General features: G+C 37.8%; 1 protein-coding gene across 1 annotated transcript in view; it reads left to right on the top strand.

Annotated features, from left to right (window-relative positions):
- The first annotated feature begins 2188 nt into the window (after window positions 1-2188).
- Window positions 2189-21902, top strand: part of LOC124857848 (myosin-1-like) — a 31071-nt gene continuing 11357 nt past the window's right edge. Inside the window, exon 1 of the mRNA XM_047349386.1 lies at window positions 2189-2309. Coding sequence (XP_047205342.1) covers window positions 2189-2309 — 121 coding nt within the window. The remainder of the gene's footprint in view (window positions 2310-21902) is intronic.

The following is a 21902-nucleotide window of genomic DNA, read 5'->3' as shown; positions in this document are numbered from 1 at the left end:
GCTTAAGCTGCTGGAGGACATAATGACCACTTTCACCCTCTTCGCTACATTCTCACACTACTCTCCAATTTTGCATTATTTGCTGTTATTTCAGCTTTTAACTTTGTTCTCTCTTTTCTTTTCCTAGAAGCTACACCTGGCCTGGCTATGTGTCTACCTGTGACACCTTTCTGGAGAGGGGAATCGTCCAAGCTTCTGCTGGCAACAACTTAATGCTCACCCTCTACCGATGATCCACATGGCCCTGTCTTTCAGTGTTTAACCCTTTCTCTCTTCTAGACATGGCAATTGACTGAGCTTTACTGTAACTAATTATATGTGCTCTCTTTCAGACTCTAACCTTGAAAACTGGCTCAGACTTTATCTGTTATTTCTTTCTAGGTGAAACGACTAAAGGAGCTAAATCCTTTAACATTTACTTTTCCTTCCCATAGAACATACTCCTGGATCAGTGCTTCTTTGTTCTCTTTGTGTCTCTGCTCTGTTCTCTCTAACCCCCAATCGGTCGTGGCAGATGACCACTCACACTGAGCCTGGTTCTGCTGGAGGTTTCTTCCTGTTAAAAGGGAGTTTTTCCTCTCCACTGTCGCTACATGCATGCTCAGTATGAGGGATTGCTGCAAAGTCAACGCCAGTGACTGTCCACTGTCTCTACATGCTCATTCAGGAGGACTAAATGCTGCAAGTCACTGACTGGATGCAATCTGCTGGGTTTCCTTAGACAGAAAAACATTTTATCCAATTTGAATAAATAACTAACTGACTGCACTGTTCAATGGTTTGGATTAATTGGAATGTATGTACCTGACTGTTGTGAAGTGCCTTGAGACAACATGGGTTGTGAATTGGTGCTATATAAATAAAACTGAATTGAATCGAGCATATATACATACCACACGTTTAGACTTTTATTTGTAAAATATTGTGAAAACCTGTTTGTTTCACTTCACAGTTATTTTGCTATGTTGCATTGGTCTATCGCAGATATTTCAGTAAAATGCATTTAAAGTTTGTGTTTGTAATTCAATTAAATTTGCTATGTTTAAAGGGTTTTGAGACTATTGTCTTTGATATTTTAGGGACTGCTTTATGTTGTGTTTATTTAGATTTATATATATTTTGTTTTATTTTGCGCCACTAGGGGCCTTTTTATTTTGTAAGTTGGCCAACAGGAAATGGGGTGGAGGGAGAGAGGAACTGCAGGTCAAGGACTGCAGTCTCTGTAAATGGGTGGCGCGCTTTACCCTTGTGCCACCGCTACACCCTAAAATGACATGTTTGAACCACAACATAGTTGCTTACAGTAAAGATTGTCCATTACATCAGACCTAACCATTTTTTGATCACAACTTGAATCAGTTCTCAATATTCTCATGTCCACTATCTAATTGTTTGTTTAGCGGTATATTATCTTCACCAATTTTTACAACAGTGCCACCCTCATTTTCCTATATTCTTCCAAACTTGCCTCCCTTTTTCCGAAAACTTTCAATCTATGACGTGCATCAACTGAATTTAAAGTGCCACATGAGAAAACCCTTATCATGTCACTGACACACACGACCTGCCAACGAAGATAGCAGTTCTGCATGTCACCCTGCTCATTTACTCTCTCTGCTGCGTGGGTGATGCTGCTCTGACAGATAGCAATCACATGAAATTAGGAAACATATGAATGAGCTCTAAGACACAGAAGACAGGAGATGAAAATAGCATATTTTGACTTAAAGGCTGAGTGATTTTTATACATATACACCTGCCCTCTGCATATGTCAATCAATCAGGCACTCAGGACTACAATGTCTTAGTTGCAGATCTTGAGACTCTGCATTTTATGACTAAAATGTGATAAATTACTCTGTCTGTTGTTCAAAACACTTGTTTTCCCTCCTGTCCACATATACAGAGATGGGGCAAAAAGGAAAAAGGGAGTCCAGGAGAAAAGAATAGAAGAGAGAAAGAAGGGTGAAGAGAATACAAAATACAACACCATAGAAGACTGCTTCTACACCAGCAGAAACATATACAACAGCATTGTTAACAAAAATCGCACAGTACTAATGAATGCAAGATGTATTTAGTGGCAACTGCAGCTCAATATATAACATCTGTTTATTTGTTAACACCTGAATCCAAAGACCTGTGGGTGTAAGTATGAGAGCCCCAGGGGAACCACCGAGCAACCACAATGCAGAAGCCCCAGGGAGCTGCAGCGATGAGCCCACGGGCCCAACCGGCAGCTGTCTACGCCGGAGCAGATCCAGCCATGGACCCAAAGACCCGAGATCCTGGGACACATCACTCCCCAAGTAGAGGCCCAACAGAGCTGGGGCCCAGGCCCCGGCAAGCAGCCACCAAGAATGGGCCGGCACATACAAAACACCCAGCCCCAGACACCAAGAACCACTGATACAACAGCCAGGGAGTGTGACAAGGAGGAAATAGGCCCCACATATGATTGGGGGCCATAACTGTTCCAGGAGATGGAGCAGCCCAAGATCCAACCTGACACAAAAACAGGTACACACAGTCACAATCACACATTCCCATCCTTATGCATACACATAAAAACACGTACACCCACACACCCAACTTAAAGACACACAACAATGGATGTCGTACACTCACTCACACACCCCAAACATACTCTATACTCCCAGGTCCAGGTACCAATACCCTAGAAGGGCAAGTAGCCCCGGGACTCAGGAGGTGGACGCCTTCCTTCTGGGGTGGAGACAGGCAGACTGCCCCAACACCAACCCAGACTAGTGCAGGCACCGTCTGAACCCGAGCGACCCTGGCCCAGCCCCCAACAACTCCCATCCCCGTCTGGAGAGGGGGCCACATATAAAAGAGGCATCTACCAGGCCCAAATGAGCCCGCCAACCAGGGCCGTCCCAGGATGAAACAGTCCCAGCCACCCCAAAAACAAACCGATGAAGACACATCCACATAGCACAAGCTCCACACACAGTCATCCCACTCCAGTCCTGTCCCTCAACCAATCTTTGCAGTTTTTTTCTGCCTTCTATGTGGCTGCCTCTAACGTCATCTTCTTGTCTGTTCCTTCCCAGTGATAAGCAGTCGGCTCCTCAAATTTACAGTACAGCAATGGGCACTCTGCATAAAATGTAGCAGATGCTTGGAAAGAGCTCATCTGCTTTGGATTCAGGAAATCATTCAGAAAAGTATTCTTACTTTTATTTTCTAGTCCAATAGCTGATAATGATGGGTGTCTCCAAGTGTAATGATTGATGCACTAAAATGAGAATGTGGCTTTATTGGAGGATGAAGGATTTATAATGATATATAGAAACTATGTAGAAAAACATGCATATACAGGTCCTTCTCAAAATATTAGCATATTGTGATAAAGTTCATTATTTTCCATAATGTCATGAGGAAAATTTAACATTCATATATTTTAGATTCATTGCACACTAACTGAAATATTTCAGGTCTTTTATTGTCTTAATACGGATGATTTTGGCATACAGCTCATGAAAACCCAAAATTCCTATCTCACAAAATTAGCATATCATTAAAAGGGTCTCTAAACGAGCTATGAACCTAATCATCTGAATCAACAAGTTAACTCTAAACACCTGCAAAAGATTCCTGAGGCCTTTAAAACTCCCAGCCTGGTTCATCACTCAAAACCCCAATCATGGGTAAGACTGCCGACCTGACTGCTGTCCAGAAGGCCACTATTGACACCCTCAAGCAAGAGGGTAAGACACAGAAAGAAATTTCTGAACGAATAGGCTGTTCCCAGAGTGCTGTATCAAGGCACCTCAGTGGGAAGTCTGTGGGAAGGAAAAAGTGTGGCAGAAAACGCTGCACAACAAGAAGAGGTGACCGGACCCTGAGGAAGATTGTGGAGAAGGGCCGATTCCAGACCTTGGGGGACCTGCGGAGGCAGTGGACTGAGTCTGGAGTAGAAACATCCAGAGCCACCGTGCACAGGCGTGTGCAGGAAATGGGCTACAGGTGCCGCATTCCCCAGGTCAAGCCACTTTTGAACCAGAAACAGCGGCAGAAGCGCCTGACCTGGGCTACAGAGAAGCAGCACTGGACTGTTGCTCAGTGGTCCAAAGTACTTTTTTCGGATAAAAGCAAATTCTGCATGTCATTCGGAAATCAAGGTGCCAGAGTCTGGAGGAAGACTGGGGAGAAGGAAATGCCAGAAGTCCAGTGTCAAGTACCCACAGTCAGTGATGGTCTGGGGAGCCGTGTCAGCTGTTGTTGTTGGTCCACTGTGTTTTATCAAGGGCAGGGTCAATGCAGCTGGCTATCAGGAGATTTTGGAGCACTTCATGCTTCCATCTGCTGAAAAGCTTTATGGAGATGAAGATTTCATTTTTCAGCACGACCTGGCACCTGCTCACAGTGCCAAAACCACTGGTAAATGGTTTACTGACCATGGTATCACTGTGCTCAATTGGCCTGCCAACTCTCCTGACCTGAACCCCATAGAGAATCTGTGGGATATTGTGAAGAGAACGTTGAGAGACTCAAGACCCAACACTCTGGATGAGCTAAAGGCCGCTATCGAAGCATCCCGGGCCTCCATAAGACCTCAGCAGTGCCACAGGCTGATTGCCTCCATGCCACGCCGCATTGAAGCAGTCATTTCTGCAAAAGGATTCCCGACCAAGTATTGAGTGCATAACTGTACATGATTATTTGAAGGTTGACGTTTTTTGTATTAAAAACACTTTTCTTTTATTGGTCGGATGAAATATGCTAATTTTGTGAGATAGGAATTTTGGGTTTTCATGAGCTGTATGCCAAAATCATCCGTATTAAGACAATAAAAGACCTGAAATATTTCAGTTAGTGTGCAATGAATCTAAAATATATGAATGTTAAATTTTTATCATGACATTATGGAAAATAATGAACTTTATCACAATATGCTAATATTTTGAGAAGGACCTGTATACATATAGCTCATATTTACACATGCTTTTGTCTCTCCCTGTAAGTCTTTGGTGGTTTCTGTGAACATGACGGTTTTACATGACCTTCTAAAACTTTCTAATGCTCACACTTTAGCCCAAGGTTAAAAAGAGAAGGCTTTGAAAGAGGATGGTAAATGACCCTACATGAGTGTGGGGGAAGAAAGAAACCCCATTGTCAAATGACCGTCTGAGGACCAAATCCATTTTTATAAATCTATTATGAGTGGCAGGTTTTCCACCCATCACAGTTTTAAAAGGATTTTTTTGAGGAAGTGGATGACCATGATAATATTTTTATAATGATGAGGGAAATTACAGATACACCAATTGACAACCACATACTGTAATCTAAAACCTTTTTCATCCACAGGCAGCTAAAATATTTTACTCCTACTCCTAACATTTTATTAGAATAAAATAAACATGTAATTAATATAAAAAAAATAATATTAATTATTCTAAAAATAAATATAATACATAAATATAAAAATAACATGCACTTTTCATCTAAAGCTTTAGATAATTACTGTTTAGTTTGCCACAATCTTTAGTATATCTGAACTGGTGTTTTATAAAGAATTTTCTGTGAATCATTAAAAATAAACACAAAAAGAATAATGAAACCTCTGAGGGATGAAAATCCATCCATCAGCTGTCTTTTATTTATGCAAGAACATGTCATGCAGGTAACAGATCCAGCATATAATAATAAATAATAAAGACTTCAAATTAGGGTGTTTGAAGACACAGCTAAATTAATTAAACATATAGTATAAGTCCAAATCTATTCATACACTTGGCAGACTTATTTTAAAAAATATTTTTACTAATTACAAATGTATGTTTCTAATTAGGAATAAATATAAATCCAAAATTTAAAAGAATGATCAGTTGTGAAAAAAATTTGTTTATGTTTAATTAATAAAAAAATAACATGCTATTATTTATACCGTTGTCAAATATTAATAGAAAATGATATTGGCAGCAATCCAAATCTTCTGACCAGATAGCTAACCAGCATTCTTACATTGGTGTTTTAATATTTTATCTTTGGTTATGAGCTCCAAGTCTATGAGACTGCAAGGCGTCTCTGTCATCACAAAAATCTTTAGCTGTGCAAATGTCAGATTCAATTTGGGACTTTGATTGGACCTCTCAAAACTTTTTATATTATTTTCAGTCAAAACAAATATGTTGATAAAATAAAACAATACTTTTAATCTAAATCTGTCAAGAATTTGAATAATTTTGAGGTCCACTGTACATCTCCAAGTTAAAGTTTGAAACACATCAATGTTAACCAAAAATGAGTTTAGTTGAATAAAATTAACAATTATTAAGGATTTATTTTGATACCAAAGACACAAGATTGGTTCAAATATTGCCCTTTTGGTGTGCTCGCGCAGGTTTTCTTTGTGCTTTCTGGCTTCCCCTTACAGTCAGAAAGACACATACATGATTAACGTATGATCATAAATCAAGTTTAACGGTGACAATTTAGGGGTTATGTGCTTCAATGTTGATTGTCCACTGTGTTTTTCAAGTCCAAAGTCAGTGGAGTACCAGGACATTTTAAAGCACTTCTTGCCTCCCTCTGTTGAAGGGTTTCTAGAGACATAGATTTTTTTTTTTTGGCAGGACTTGGCACCTGCACATGCTACCAAAAGTACCAATACTTGGTTTAATTACTTTTTTCTTCAAATTCAGAAGTTTTCATATATTTATTAAGCATTTGGTATAATTACTTGAGGTAAAATATTCTGGGTATCCTTTGGCAAGCTTCTCACAATAGTTTGCTGGTATTTTGGCCCATTCCTCCTGACAGAATTGGTATAAAGGAGTCAGGTTTATTGTCCGTCTTGCCTGCACACACCTATTTTTTCTGCCCACTAATTGTCTGTATGACTGATATCAGACGTTTGTAAATGCCACTCCAAAACACTGATTTGTGATACTTAAGACCATTTTGCACCCAAGCTTTATCTTCATAAGGTTGTCGTTTTGACTTTTGTTCTCTTTATAAGCACATGTAATCCAAAAACACAATAATCCCTGGGTGCACAGAATCCCTGTTTTTGAACAGTTTGATGGGTGAACACTGCCATTGTGTTTAAAGTTGTAATGGTTTTTTTAACCTTCTTGACCCACAGGCAGATAACACTCAGGAGACAGAGAAAAAAAGTTTGACAAGTTTATTTTTACAGAACAGGATTTGAAGATGGACCGGGGACTGGAAACACACCAACTGCACGGAAAGGGGGAACAGGTAAGTTGGATATATATTTCAGGGAGGATGTTTTTGTTAGTGAAGATGGATTTTTGCTTACCGAATTGGAGTTTCTGCCAAGAGAAGAGCAATGTGGAGCCTGGGAGGAGTGCTGCAGAGCTGCTTCGAGATGAGTCTGATCCAAGGTAGGTTATTGCTGGCACAGGTGGTGGTTATGTGTGAACCCATGGCAGTGCAACTTTCTTTCAGGATGGGGGGAGCCAGTCCGAAGTTGGTACAGCACCTGGTGAAGGTTTAGGGAAAGGAGCACGGTGGAAGGTGAGCAAGGTTCGCTTTGCTTGAGGCCTAGGAGTCAAGGAGGTTAGAGGCTGTCAGCTGGGACATGATCCGAGAGGGAGTATTTGGAATCTTTGAATCTTGATCCTTTGTCAGAAGACAAACTGGAACTGGAGCCAGGACTAGAAGGTCACCTGTGAAGGAGCAAACAAGGAGGTAGGTTTCTCTATGTTCTTTAGCATAGGAACAAGTAGCTTTGGCCAGTTAGGTTTACCGCTGATGGCAGATGATTGCTATGGGCTGCACCTATGCTCTTTCTCCCACCGGATGCTCAGGCACCCTCTAGTGAAACAATAGAGTAAACAGTGGGCAGAAAGGAGATAGCGTCTCCTAGGCTCCGGAAAAATGTTGCATAAAACTGCTTGGACAAATGAACGTGACACCTTCAGGTAACTAGAAACTGTATATAAAGACTAACCAGACTTTTGTAAATCCAAATTTCTCCTTAAATTTCGCATAACGTGTTTTGAGTTTTTCACTTATGTCACAAAAGAAAGCAGTGTTCTTGAGGTGTTGCCCTAAAAAATATTCATCGGTAAGCCTCTATTTAACTCAGAGTATTAAAAAGTTAAGACATCATCATCTAAGCTTTCTCACATTTTATAAAGGCCTAGTAATCTTGTAAATATTTGACCTTAGAGATAGTATATAACGTTGCCTGTCATTATTCACACATTTAGCAAATAGAAATAGTTTTGGTAGTTCTAACTAACCCAAAGCAAAAGTATAGTCTGACTTAATGTCAGAGAATGGTTGTGTCTCCTTACACATAATCTGGTTTTAAATGTACTTTGGATCCTTTATTTTAAACATAAGTAGGGACCAGGAAGGCCTTACAAAGTGTTGCCATTCAGTGTAAATCCCATACAAACCATCCATGAGGTAATAAGTGGCTATTTATATAAGCAGTAATTTTGTTTTTATGTGCCCCCCTTGTTTTACTGTGCAATTATTTCACTTCTTAATTGACTTTATGCAGAGCTGTGAACTATCAGCCCATTGCCAATGAATTTCACCAAAGTAATGCATAACTCATCAGTACTGAATTGCAATGCTCATTTCTGAGTAGTGTTGAGAAAAAGTTGAGACAAAAGTAGCTTTGCTTGTGAAGGACAACCAATAAGGACAAGTTAGCAGATGTTGGGACCACAGCCATGGTTAAAACGTGAAAGGCCAGTACAGACTTTCCTGGAACTTTCAAAATAAATTGCATTAACCTACTTCGGGCACAGCCAGGAAACGGGGTAACTGCGGACTTCCTGTGATGTCACTGTCCAAATAAAAGCACCGTTCTTGCTACATCCTGCATCTTCCATCTGGACTCCAAAGCGAGGCTGGTCGGAGAGACAGCGCGCTAATGTCTCTTTGCTGGCAAACAGACATAACTCTTCAACTGGATCCAAGGGGGTCATAAGATCACGCGATCATATGCACAAGTTAAGTACGAATGAATCACTGTAGGTGTATCCGGTATTCATTCATAAAAAGGGGTAAATTAAGGTACAAGAGTTGCTTGACTTTCCCTCTGAGATCTGCAAAAGCGAACTGTTTCCAGAGACTTCCCAGCAAGCCGAGTGAAGCAGTTTCTGAAAGGACAACAAGGACCGCATCACGGTAACGTGCAGTTTTGGTCGGCCTGACAGCGAGCCCCCCCCACCCCCACAGCTTCGGAGGTTAGCTAACCTTCGTTCAAAGTGGATATTTCCTCAAACTTCGTCACCCCCGACAACGTTTCCTCAGCACGGTTCATGAGGTTAGGTTTGGGGAGAGAAAGATTTAGGACGAAATGATCTGAACGTTTTTTATTTTATGAAGTTTGGTTTTGTTTGTGTTGAACTCAGCTATCTTGGTGCTAGCAGGCTATCTGCTCACCACATGCTCAGTTTTGTGTGTTTTTAAAGTTAAGACAAACTTTATTTAAAGGTGATTTTAAACACAAATTTTAAACACAGAAGATTGTGTTTCCAAAGTTCTGCCAGTGGATGATGAATTAATTATTTAGCTGGCAAACAATCCAGCACCTTACTGTTATTGTAACATCAATGCAGGCACATAAGTCTGATTTATATTAACAAACATTGTGGATACACTTGTGATGCATTAGACAGTTTACTGTATAGAAGTGTAATCAATCATAATTAGCTACAATAGAAAGTATTGCCTTTCACTGTGCAGCTGGTTGTAAAAACAAATGTTCAAAAGACTTCATTTAGTCTTCATTTCTTTATATGTTGGTTTCAGTAAGCCTTACCTTCCTCTAAAAGATCCTGGAACAGCTTGGAGAAAGTTTCTGTCTTTCTGAATTTCTTTGCAAGCTTTTCTCATGACACTATGTTACATTGGTATGGTTGTTTCTTTGGTCAACCATTAAGTGCTGCTGTATTTTGGCTTGTTCTTTTTTTCTGAAAAACAATAAAGGATATCTTTTGAGATCTCCCTATGGTTTTCGACTTTGCCAACTATTGTCTCATTGAAGATCGTTCTATAGTGACACTCATTATATAAATTTATTTAAATAAATTTATCAACTAGCCTAAAAATCGTGCTGTGCTAAAACAGGATATTTTTTAGGTGGTAAAAATCAGGGTCGCCACCAAAGGGGGGTTGGGGTGGCTACAAGAAGGGCCCTGGCATCACATTAAATTTGCTTGCCCTACCACTGGCCCTCCCCAGTGGGAGAATGGGCAAGCTAAATACTGCTGTACCCTTCTTTTCACTTTTGTATCTTTTTCATAATATTTTCCCAGACAATCCGACCCAGAACTAGCTGGAGGGACTTTTTGTCCCTTCTGGCTCAGGAACACCTTGGTATATCCCCCAGGGTTTCTTGCTGGACCTGTTACCTGCATGACATGTTCTTGGATAAATGGAAGATAGCTGATGGATGGATTTTCCTCCCTCAGAGGTTTTTTTTTTTCAATCATACTATATGTCTCACAAAAAGACGGAAAAAAAAAAAGTCTGGAAATGATTTAACATGGACTGATTTTTTACAATTCTAATAACATTGAATTAGAAAAGGGATGTACACGCAAACCATTGCTCATTTAGCCCCCCAAAACCCGAAGCACAAACGTGATATTTATTGCATCTTTATTGTTTTAAACATCTCGTACCACAAGGCACACATCTTAAAAGGTGGAGCTTTTTATTGTCTAATTTTGTGCTTCTCTTCAACTACCATAAAATTAATATAGTACTCAAAATCAACCGAGAAACAACAACATAAATAATCATGGTATGAAAAACTTTGTTTTTACTATACTCGCTCACAGTTCAGTAGACTACCCCTCTACGGTCATTAAAAATGAAAAGCTCCTCTGTTCCTCTGTTGTTCTGTATGAAATATTCAGATAAGAAGGATCCTTCTGTGGTCTTTCCCTGAGTCAGAATTTGTAAATATTGCAGCAGTAAATCTCTGCCCAGAATGCTTAATATGAATCTCCACACGTAAAACAAGTTTTATTGTATGTTATGATTCTAGAGTTTTATATGGCATGTTGTAATTAGTCTGTTTGCAGCCTATCACATTTGACCATCATATCACTAAAACAAAATGTATTTTTGCATTGTATGGTTTCTCTCTTTCACTAGACGAGCTGTTCTACATAAAAAAAAAAAAAAAGAAAGAAAAAAATAGTACTGTGGGTCATTTTTAAATGACACGCAGTGTACAGCTCATTAATTGCATGTACATGACTGATGAGTCTTGTGTGTACAATGACATGAAAGGATGTTAAAGTGTACAGAAATATATTTTTAATACATCAGAATATGACTGTTGCAATATCTGCTTGGATTATAAATAAGAATTGATTGAATTTAAAGTTTTGTTTTAAAAATGTGGAACTGCATCTGCTGGGACCAACATTTGTTATATGTTGATATTTATTTTGATGAAGACTCATTTATTTTAAGTCATATGCTACTTCTTTTTTTACTACTGAGTATCTGCATGAAAGACATCCTTTCTATTAACAATTGTTTCTCATTGTGACACCTTGCCCCTGACTGAGGGTGTATATTTTGAATGAAATGAGCTTAGCACAGGTGTCCCTGTCATGCATTATTCCTCAAGCTCCATCTCCCCTACTTAATCCATCTGCTCAAGGCCTGTGTGGAGTGGTTATGTGTGTACAAAGTGTCTGTAGCGGCAAGAATGTGCGCAGATGTAAAAACAAACAGTTGTAATCCCCACCTTGCAACATAATACTGGTTTTCACTGTTAGAGCAATCAGTAGAGGGAAAGCTGATGTTGCACTGATACTTTTCAATGGGGGGAAAAAAAAAACACAAGATTGCTTGTAGTTTAAATAAACTGGCAGTTAGTCTACCAAAAAGGCAAATGCCCACTGAAATAAATGCATAAATATCTAAATAAAAGAGAAAATGACAATATGGTTTGAAACAGCATATAGATCTTCTCACAATTTTTATATTAATAGCAATTACTGGTGCCATTAGCTTTGTCTTCTAAGTTTTTTTTTTCTTCCAATGTCTTGTTGCTGGATGGAGCCACTGATGAAGCAATTGCTGCCACAAACTATGTTTACTAAGTTTTTTTGTTTTTTCAATATAAAAAGGACTTCTGTCATTATTTTCGTAATAGATCTGACCCACATACAGAAGAACACTCTGAGGAAACAACTGAATCAGTGAAAGGTGTTTATTTACAGCAAGTGAGTCTGGAACGGGAACGGGTGAATCGCCAACTGTATAGAAAGAACTGAAGAGAACTGGTGAAACAGGGAACTATTATGTTACAAAAATAATGAAAGGTAACTATTGCAATCAGGAGAATGGCTTACTAAACAAGTGCAGTCAGGTCGCCAGGGGTAGAGGGAGTCGGGGTCCAGGTGTGCGAAGCGGAGAAATCCAGATGGTTTTACGTGTACTGTAGAATGAGTTCTGGTGAGTTCGGGACTTACTTCAATGTTCAGGTACTTGCATTGGAGGGTGGACATGGTACGCTTATGCCTTGGTTCAGGAGACGTAGGAAAACAGGAAGCTGCCAGCTGGTTCCTTGGAAACGAAATCCACCAAACGTAGGTAATCTTGATCGTCCAGAAACATCTGAAACCGAAGTCAGTGTTCAACAAAGATAATCAAAAGGTTCAGGTTTCTGCCTGCAAAGGAACATACACAAAGTCAGCTTACAGACAAAGAACGAAGCATAGCTTAGTAGTGGCTGAACTTGTTACCACTGAAGGCAAACACTCTGGCATGGAAGTGCTGGCAGCCTCCTGCTTAAATACTCCTCCATGCAATCAGCAGATCAGTTGCACCTGTCACCCAGTACACCTGAGAAACTCCAGCACTATATGGAAACTGAAAACACAGTTGCACACAAAACACAAACACACACTCTAACCCAGACCCTGACAACTTCAGTCTTCTATTCAGTGTTTAGCTGTTTCTTTTTTTTTAGTCCTGGCCTAGTGCTTCTGCTTTTTTTCTGCTTTATGTACTTTCAGCCTCCAGCTGGTTGGGGGAGATGGAAGATAATACTGAACCTGGTTTTACTGACGTTTCTGTTAAAAGGAATTTGTTCATTCCCGCTGTCACCACATGGATGTTAAGAACTCAGAACTCAATGTGTTGATAAATTTCACCAACTTGCATAAAATCATAGACTGAAGTATATTTTAATATTTCTTGGATTGGACTACAGGGGTTGGACAATGAAACTGAAACACCAGTCTTCATTGATTGCACATTGCACCAGTAAGAGCAGAGTAGGAAGGTTCAATTAGCAGGGTAAGAGCACAGTTTTGCTCAAAATATTGAAATGCACACAACATTACGGGTGACATACCAGAGTTCAAAAGAGGACAAATTGTTGGGGCACGTCTTGCTGGCGCATCTGTGACCAAGACAGCAAGTCTTTGTGATGTATCAAGAGCCACGGTATCCAGGATAATGTCAACATCCCACCAAGAAGGACGAACCACATCCAACAGGATTAACTGTGGACGCAAGAGGAAGCTGTCTGAAAGGGACGTTCGGGTGCTAACTTGGATTGTATCCAAAAAACATAAAACCACGGCTGCCCAAATCACGGCAGAATTTAATGTGCTATAGCCAAACCTTTGGTCACTCATGCCAATGCCAAACGTCGGTTTCAATGGTGCAAGGAGCACAAATCTTGGGCTGTGGACAATGTGAAACATGTATTGTTCTCTGATGAGTCCAGCTTTACTGTTTTCCCCACATCCGGGAGAGTTGCGGTGTGGAGAAGCCCCAAAGAAGCGTACCAACCAGACTGTTGCATGCCCAGAGTGAAGCATGGGTGTGGATCAGTGATGGTTTGGGCTGCCATATCATGGCATTCCCTTGGCCCAATACTTGTGCTAGATGGGCACGTCACTGCCAAGGACTACGGAACCATTCTTGAGGACCATGTGCATCCAATGGTTCAAACATTGTATCCTGAAGGCGGTGCCATGGATCAGGATGACAATGCACCAATACACACAGCAAGACTGGTGTAAGATTGGTTTGATGAACATGAAAGTGAAGTTGAACATCTCCCATGGCCTGCAGTCACCATATCTAAATATTATTGAGCCACTTTGGGGTGTTTTGGAGGAGCGAGTCAGGAAACGTTTTCCTCCACCAGTATCACGTAGTGACCTGGCCACTATCCTGCAAGAAGAATGGCTTAAAATCCCTCTGACCACTGTGCAGGACTTGTATATGTCATTCCCAAGACGAATTGACACTGTATTGGCCGCAAAAGGAGGCCCTACACCATACTAATAAATTATTGTGGTCTAAAACCAGGTGTTTCAGTTTCATTGTCCAACCCCTGTATATATAACTGGATCTTACTAAATAAATTACTTGGAATTAATTGGATTTGTTTAAACTGAATTTTGACAAATTGAATTCTGTTTACGATGACATTAATTGCATCTTTTTGCCTTGTAAAATTCCTTGAGATAGGATTTGTTGTGAATTATTGCTGGGTTGTATGAACTAATTGAGTTTAATTGAGTTTTCGTCTTAGGTAACACAGATGCTTTTCATTTCAGAATCAGAATCAGAATCAGAAAAGCTTTATTGCCAAGTACGTTTTTGGACATACAAGGAATTTGTTTTGGCGTAGTCGGTGCAATACAGTACAAATTAAACAGTACAAACATATCTACAATATAATATAAATATAAGTGCACAGTTTTAAGTGAGTGCACAGTTTTAAGTGAGTGCACTTTCTTTTGAAAATTGTTCATGGTACAAACGCAAAGTGTTGTCATTCTTTTCTTCCCTCAATGTCTTAAAACTGTCACCATTAAAACGTCAGGCATACAAGGGGTGTAATTTATACCCATTAGTCAATTTAGCATTTGATTCATTTGATTCATTGAACCACTAAAGTAACTGTTGTATGGTGTGTACTCAGATATTACAACCTTGCCAAGCACAGGATTTCAATTTTATACCATGAAGTAAAAGCTTAATATTCAAAATTAACTCCTTTTCTGCTTTGTCAAGATTGCAGTTTCTGTTATAAAGCAAACATTTAAATAATCCTAGATTGTTCTCCCAACTTTACAAAGCAGTAGCCATTAGGAAATGTTCAGGAAACAATGGATAACTGTTTTAAATAACCTTTCAAAGACAAAAAGCTGATAAATTATTCAAGTAGCAATGGAGTTTAAAAATAAAAGCCCATATTTGGGAGGTGTGTAGTTCAACTGCTTGACTGCTTGACTGGGTTTGACTCTCAGACTAAAGTTTGCCACTGGTTTCCTCCTGTTTCTTTTTTCCCCCTGTTTCTTAACTACAGAATGTCATTAGCTGTTAGAAACTACTTGCTACTACTGTGTCAGAAAGGCTTACAATTTCAGAACTTTCTTTTTTTTTTTTTTTGATGGATACAACAAGATACTATTTTTTTTAGAGGTTTTGGTCCATAGAGAGGGAGAAGACATGCAGCACAGTTCTCCGTGGCCAGGACTCGTACCAGAGGACAGCTGTGTGGAGATCTGAAGCCTCTCTATACATAGGCTGTGCGTTCTACCACTGCGCCAGCACTGCACCTAATTATTCTCCAAATTAAGCAGTAACACCTTGGCATCCCCCAGGGTTTTCTTGCTGGACCTGTTACTTGCATGACATGTTCTTGGATAAATGGAAGATAGCTGATGGATGGATTTTCCTCCCTCAGAGGTTTGTTTTTTTCAGTCATACTGTACGGGATATATGTCTCACAAAAATACAAAACAAAGTCTGGAAATGATTTAACATGGTCTGATTTTTAAAATCCCTGTGTTGGAATGGCCCTTGGCAGCTGATTAAGGCAGGAGGCTTGAGGCAGAGAAAAGGTGCAGGCCCACTGGGTGTTTATTCACCAACACTGAAGACATACAGGTACAAGACCCTGTTACACAAGTCACACATGGTCACAGCTACAGCCACCGTCAGTTCTTCTTCTTCTTCTTCTTGTATTATTTTTGGCAGTTGGCAAATAACGTTATGATGTGCATTACCGCCACCGACTGGTATGGAGTGTGGTTCTTCATGGTTTTAAATCTTATTTACTATTACAACAATCAAATTCTATTTATTAATTTAGTGCTTTTGAAAAATCTAATTATAATTTGAATATGCTTGCTACCTAAACTTCTTTGCAAAGTATCTCTCAAAATAAAATTTTCTTTAATACCTACAAATTCTCTCCTTAAAATTGTTCTTTCTTGTTCATATTTCTGACACTTCAATATTACATGTTCTATTGTTTCCTCCTCTCCACAATGATCACATTTTCCTGTATTATGTTTCTTTATCTTGAACAATGTAGAATTAAGTCCTGTATGTCCTATTCTTAATCTTGTAATTAATCTTTCCTCTTTTCTGCTCCTTCTTCCTGTTCTTACTTCTCCTACTATCTTGTTGATTATGTAAAACCATCTTCCTTTCTTTTCTTCATCCCACCTTTTTTGCCACTCTTTCCTGATTCTCTGTTTAATTATATTTCTTGCCTCTGACCTACTAATATTTATTATAAAGCTAATGTTGTTTTGTGTTGCCTTCTTTGCTATCCTGTCCGCCATCTCATTCCCCCCAACGTCTACATGTGCTGGTACCCATAAAAACACTAATATTAATCCCATTCTTTGTATTCTAAATAAAGTATGTTTTATTTCCAACAAAATATCTGGTCTACCCTCTGAATGATTATGTTTTAAACTTAATAATGCTGAACTTGAGTCTGAACAAATGATTGTTTTTATTTGGTTTTATATCCTCCACCCACTGCACTGCTAACAATATTGCTAATAATTCCCCTGAATATACTGATAATCCATCTGTAATTCTTTTTCCTACTTTTATTTTAAATTCTGGTATTACAAATGCTACTCCTATTTTTTCATCTGTTTTTGATGCGTCTGTGTAAATCTGGACATAATGATAATAATTGTTTATACATTCTTGTATTATACTTGAATCTAAACTACATTTTGTATCCTTTTTCTTTTCCATCAATGCCATATCCACCACTGCTTCTGGTAACAGCCACGGTGGCACTACTGGCAAAGGCAACATTGAACTTATTTCTTTTTCATATATTTGAAATTCTTCTGCTATGTTACTGATAATCCAACCAAAACTCTTAACTTGTTTTTTTTCTTTTTCCCAGCATGGTTTTAAAATATCACGTGTGGGATGATCCGGATTATTGCTTTGTAAGTTTATCCAGTAATTTATTGCTAACTGTTTCCTTCGTAGATCTAATGGCATCTCTCCCATCTCTACCTGAAGTGCTGCTATTGGACTGGTTCTGATTGCTCCTGTACAAATTCTTAAAGCTTGATGTTGTATATTGTCTAATTTTATAAGATGAGTGTTTGCTGCTGATCCATAAATTATACTTCCATAATCAATATTTGATCTAATTAATCCTGTATAAATTATTTTTAATGATATTCGATCTGCTCCCCAATCAATACCAGCCATACATTTCATAATGTTTAATATTGTTTTGCATTTATCTATGATTCTTTCTATATGTACTTTCCATATACTTTTTCATCAAACCATATACCTAAAAATTTTATATTTTTTACTTGTTCTAAAACTTGATTGTATAATTTTAGTTTTATATTTTCTCTTTTCCTTTTCTGTGTAAACACCATTACTTTTGTTTTTTCCACTGAGAATTTAAATCCCCATTGATTTGCCCATTGTTCTATTCTAATAATCTCATCCCGTATTTTCTTTTCAATAAGTTTGATATTACGACCCCTTTTCCATATAGCTCCATCATCTGCAAATAGTGAGCAACCGACTTCCTTACCAATATTTTTAAATACATAATTTATCATTATAGAAAACAATAACGGATTTATAATACTTCCTTGAGGAGTACCATTATCTATTATATATTTACCTGACAATTCTTGACCAATTCTTACTTGTATTGTTCTATTTGATAAAAAATATTTAATCCAGTTAAAAATTTTTCCAGTAATACCCATTTAATTTAATTTAATTAATAATCCTTCAACCCACATCATGTCATAAGCTTTTTCTATGTCGGAAAATACAGCTACTACATTTTCTTTGTTTATTTGTGCTCTCCTTATTTCATATTCTAAACATAATGCAGAGTCATTTGTGCTTCTCCCTTTTCTAAACCCATTTTGATTTCTAGATATATATCCATTAATATTTAAATAATATGTTAACCTATTATTAATCATTTTTTCCATTATTTTACAAATATTTGATGTTAATGTGATCGGTCTATAATTTTCTGGTTTTGTGTTATCTTTTCCTGGTTTAGCTATTGGAATAATTATTGCTTCCTTCCAGCTCTGTGGCAGCTCTCCCTCCTCCCAGACTTTATTGTATAATTCTAATATTTTGCCTTTTGCTTTGTCATTAAGATGTTCTATCATCGTATAGTACATTTGATCTTTTCCAGGTGATGTATTTTTTGTTTTCCTGGTTACAAAGTTCAATTCTCCTTGTGTAAATGGTTCATTTATTAATTTATTTGTATCTACATTATTTTGCATTAATTCTTTATATTTCATCTTTGTGATTTCCCTACCTTTCTTCCCCTCTTCACTAATATTATTTGAACTATGCATTTTACTAAATGTTTTAGCTAATATTTCTGCTTTTTCTTTATCTTCCGTTATAGTTATATTATCTATTTTTAATATAGGATATCCATATTCTTTTCTAATACCCTTCATTCTTTTAATCGTTTTCCAAATTTGATCAATTTTTGTTTCTCTCCCTACGGTATTACAAAAGTTTATCCAATATTCTCTTTTTGCATGTTTAATAATCTTTCTTACCTTTGTCTGCTTTCTTTTGTACTCAATTAGATTCTGATAAATTGGGTTACTTTTTAACATTTTAAAGGCTTTATTTCTTAATTTTATTACTTCACTACAATCTTTTGTCCACCATGGCACAATTTTTTTATTGTTCTTTCTTCCTCCTTTTTTTATTGATTCTTCTGCAGCCTGTAAGATTTTTTTTTTACAGATATTTATATTTAAACTATTTATATCAATTGACTCATCTATTTCTTCCAATTTCTTTTGACTTAAATATTAAAATTTTTCCCAATCAGCCTTATTAAAGTTCCATCTTTTATATAATCCTGTATTCCTGTTATTTATTAATATTCCTGTTATGATTTTAATGGGGTAATGATCACTGCCTACTGTTGTATCTTTGTCAATGTCCCACTCACAGTTATTGGCTAAACAATTTGATACTATTGTTAAATCAATCACAGACTCTGTACCGGTTTTTACATTAATTCTTGTTCCTCTTCCATCATTTATACATACCAAATTTTTTATTTCCATTATTTCTTGTCCATTTTTATCATTACATTTTCCCCATAATGTGTTGTTAGCATTAAAATCTCCACACCAGACTACTTTTCCTTCTAAGTATCCCATTAATTCATCCATCAACTCAAATGATAATATTTTACATGGATTATAAAAATGTATTATCTTACATTTTTCTTTTTTATTGTAAATTTCAACTACTATGTATTCTAAATTTTTACCTTTTCCTAATATCTGATATTGTATCCCTTCTTTTATAAATATTCCACATCCTCCTCCACTTCCTTCTTGTCTATCCCTTCTGATACTATTGTACCCTTTAAACACAAAATCTAGGTTTGGCTTTAACCACGTCTCCTGTATACATATAATTTCGGGTTTTTCTTCAATTCCATCTATATACCATTTAAATTCCTGTCCATTAGCTATTAAGCTTCTTGCATTCCACTGTAATATTATCATATATTTCTATCAGCTGGGGTTCCTCCTTGCCTTCCATTTGTTTCCAACTTTTTATTAATGTTTTCCCAAGATCCTTCTTTAAACCCTAAGAACCTTTCTGCTCCTCTGACTATTATTTTAATCTTTTCTGTTTTGTGTTTAGCCTGTTCAGTGCAGTTAATGACATAAGCTATAAATAATATCAGTTTTTCCACAGACATTGTAACATTTTCCTCTGATTCTACTTTTCTTTGTTGATAATCTTGAATCCTAATTTGACCTTCATCCCTTGATCTTTCTTTCTGTACATTTTTGACTGCTTCGGCATAGCTTATGTTTTTAGTCATTTTAATTTGTTGGATTTCTTTTGCTTTCTTCCTTACCTCACATCCCCCGAATGTAACTCTATGTTGCCCTCCACAATTGCAAAATTTTTCCTGCACTTCTTCCCCACAATCTTCAATTCTGTGATCTTCTCCACACTTTGGACATCTTTGTTTTCCTTTGCAGACAGCTGCTATATGACCATATCTCTGACATTTAAAACATCTTAGTGGTGGAGGAATGAAAGGCCTCACAGAAAAACTCAGATATCCTATTTTAACATTTTGTGGCAACACCTTTTCTTCAAAGTCTATTAAAATTGATAGGCTTCCTACTCTTTCTCCATTTACATTTTTTGTCAGTCTTTTGAGATTTTTTATCTTTGCACCAACAATGCTTTTTTTTAACTTGTCTATATCTTCCTCCAGAGGAATGCCATAAATTACCCCCCGAATGATTTTATCTTCTCCTATAATCTTCCTCTCTGTCACCGTTTTCTTGCAAATGTTTTCAACTTGTAAAGCCTTTCTTCTTTGTTCTTCGGTTTTACACACCACCAGTATATTTCCATCTCTCAAGACCTTCACCATTTCAACATCTCCTATCTTTTTTTTATTTCTCTATATAGTGAAATAGGACACAGGTTCTCTTTTTCTTCTTCATTTTTTATCTTTAATATTATTTTACATTCTTCCCTTCCAATTTTCCTCCTAACTACTCTCTCTTCTTCAGAACTGTTTTCTTCCAGCTCTCTTTTACTCCTTTGGCTGTCTAACAATTTCCCTTCTTCTGCTTTACCTCTTCCGCGTCCTCTCCCTCTATTTACTGGCGTCCATTCATCAAAGTCCATATTGTCCTCCTGTGTATCCATTCTGAACCATTCACATACCAGTTTATGCCTTTTACTGCCACCTCCAAAAGTAAATAATTTCTACCACTGTGGGGTTCTAAGTAGACTAGCGTTTTCAGACCGAAGTTTCGCGCTCCGCCGACCTTTTTTCGAACTCTGGAACGCTCTGCTGGCCGTGCCGTCCCAGCCTCCTCGCCACCGTCAGTTTGTTAACCGGCAGCCTTTTATAGCTCCTCCCATTAACAGACCTACCATGACAGGCGAAACAAACATATACACTAACATACATACAACATAGCTAAAACATCACTTTATTTAACAAACATTATTACTAAACATCTCCAAAACAAGTCTCTACCTAGGCTTAAGTCATTAACACTAAAGACTAACATACACACAGTTTACTCCTCCCCTTCAATTTATAATGGTCTCTTCCGGAACCTTTAAAAGGTGCTCAGGCCCCTGGGGAATCTTTTAGCCCAAACACCCTACAGAGGAAGAGACAGAGGTAAGTCATTTGTTTAACAATACACTGGAAAACAATTAATTCCAAAGACTGGTCACAATACTGGTATTTTATCCATTTGTTATGTTTGTTTACCAGGACAGGTCATCATCAGTACCAGCTGAGAAGAAGCTGCCTAAAATAGCCGCAAACTAAGAATAAAATACTCCAATCTCTTTCACAGTGTAATTTGTTCTTTCAACAATATTCAAAACAGCATTTTAAGTGTTCCAGCATACGTAATGAAGCTATTCATTACACCCTGTAACGTTGAATTAGAAAAGGGATGTATACACAAACCTAACTATAAATAGGTAGTGTGCTCTACCACTGCGCCAGCACTGAGCCTAATTATTCTCCAAATTAAGCAGGAACTCCTTGGCATCCCCCAGGGTTTTCTTGCTGGACATGTTACTTGCATGACATGTTCTTG

This window comes from Girardinichthys multiradiatus, chromosome 2, assembly GCF_021462225.1.
Source record: "Girardinichthys multiradiatus isolate DD_20200921_A chromosome 2, DD_fGirMul_XY1, whole genome shotgun sequence".
Classification (NCBI taxonomy): domain Eukaryota; kingdom Metazoa; phylum Chordata; class Actinopteri; order Cyprinodontiformes; family Goodeidae; genus Girardinichthys; species Girardinichthys multiradiatus.
The sequence above is the reverse complement of the archived record's forward strand: the minus strand, read 5'-3'. Positions and strand labels throughout refer to the sequence as shown.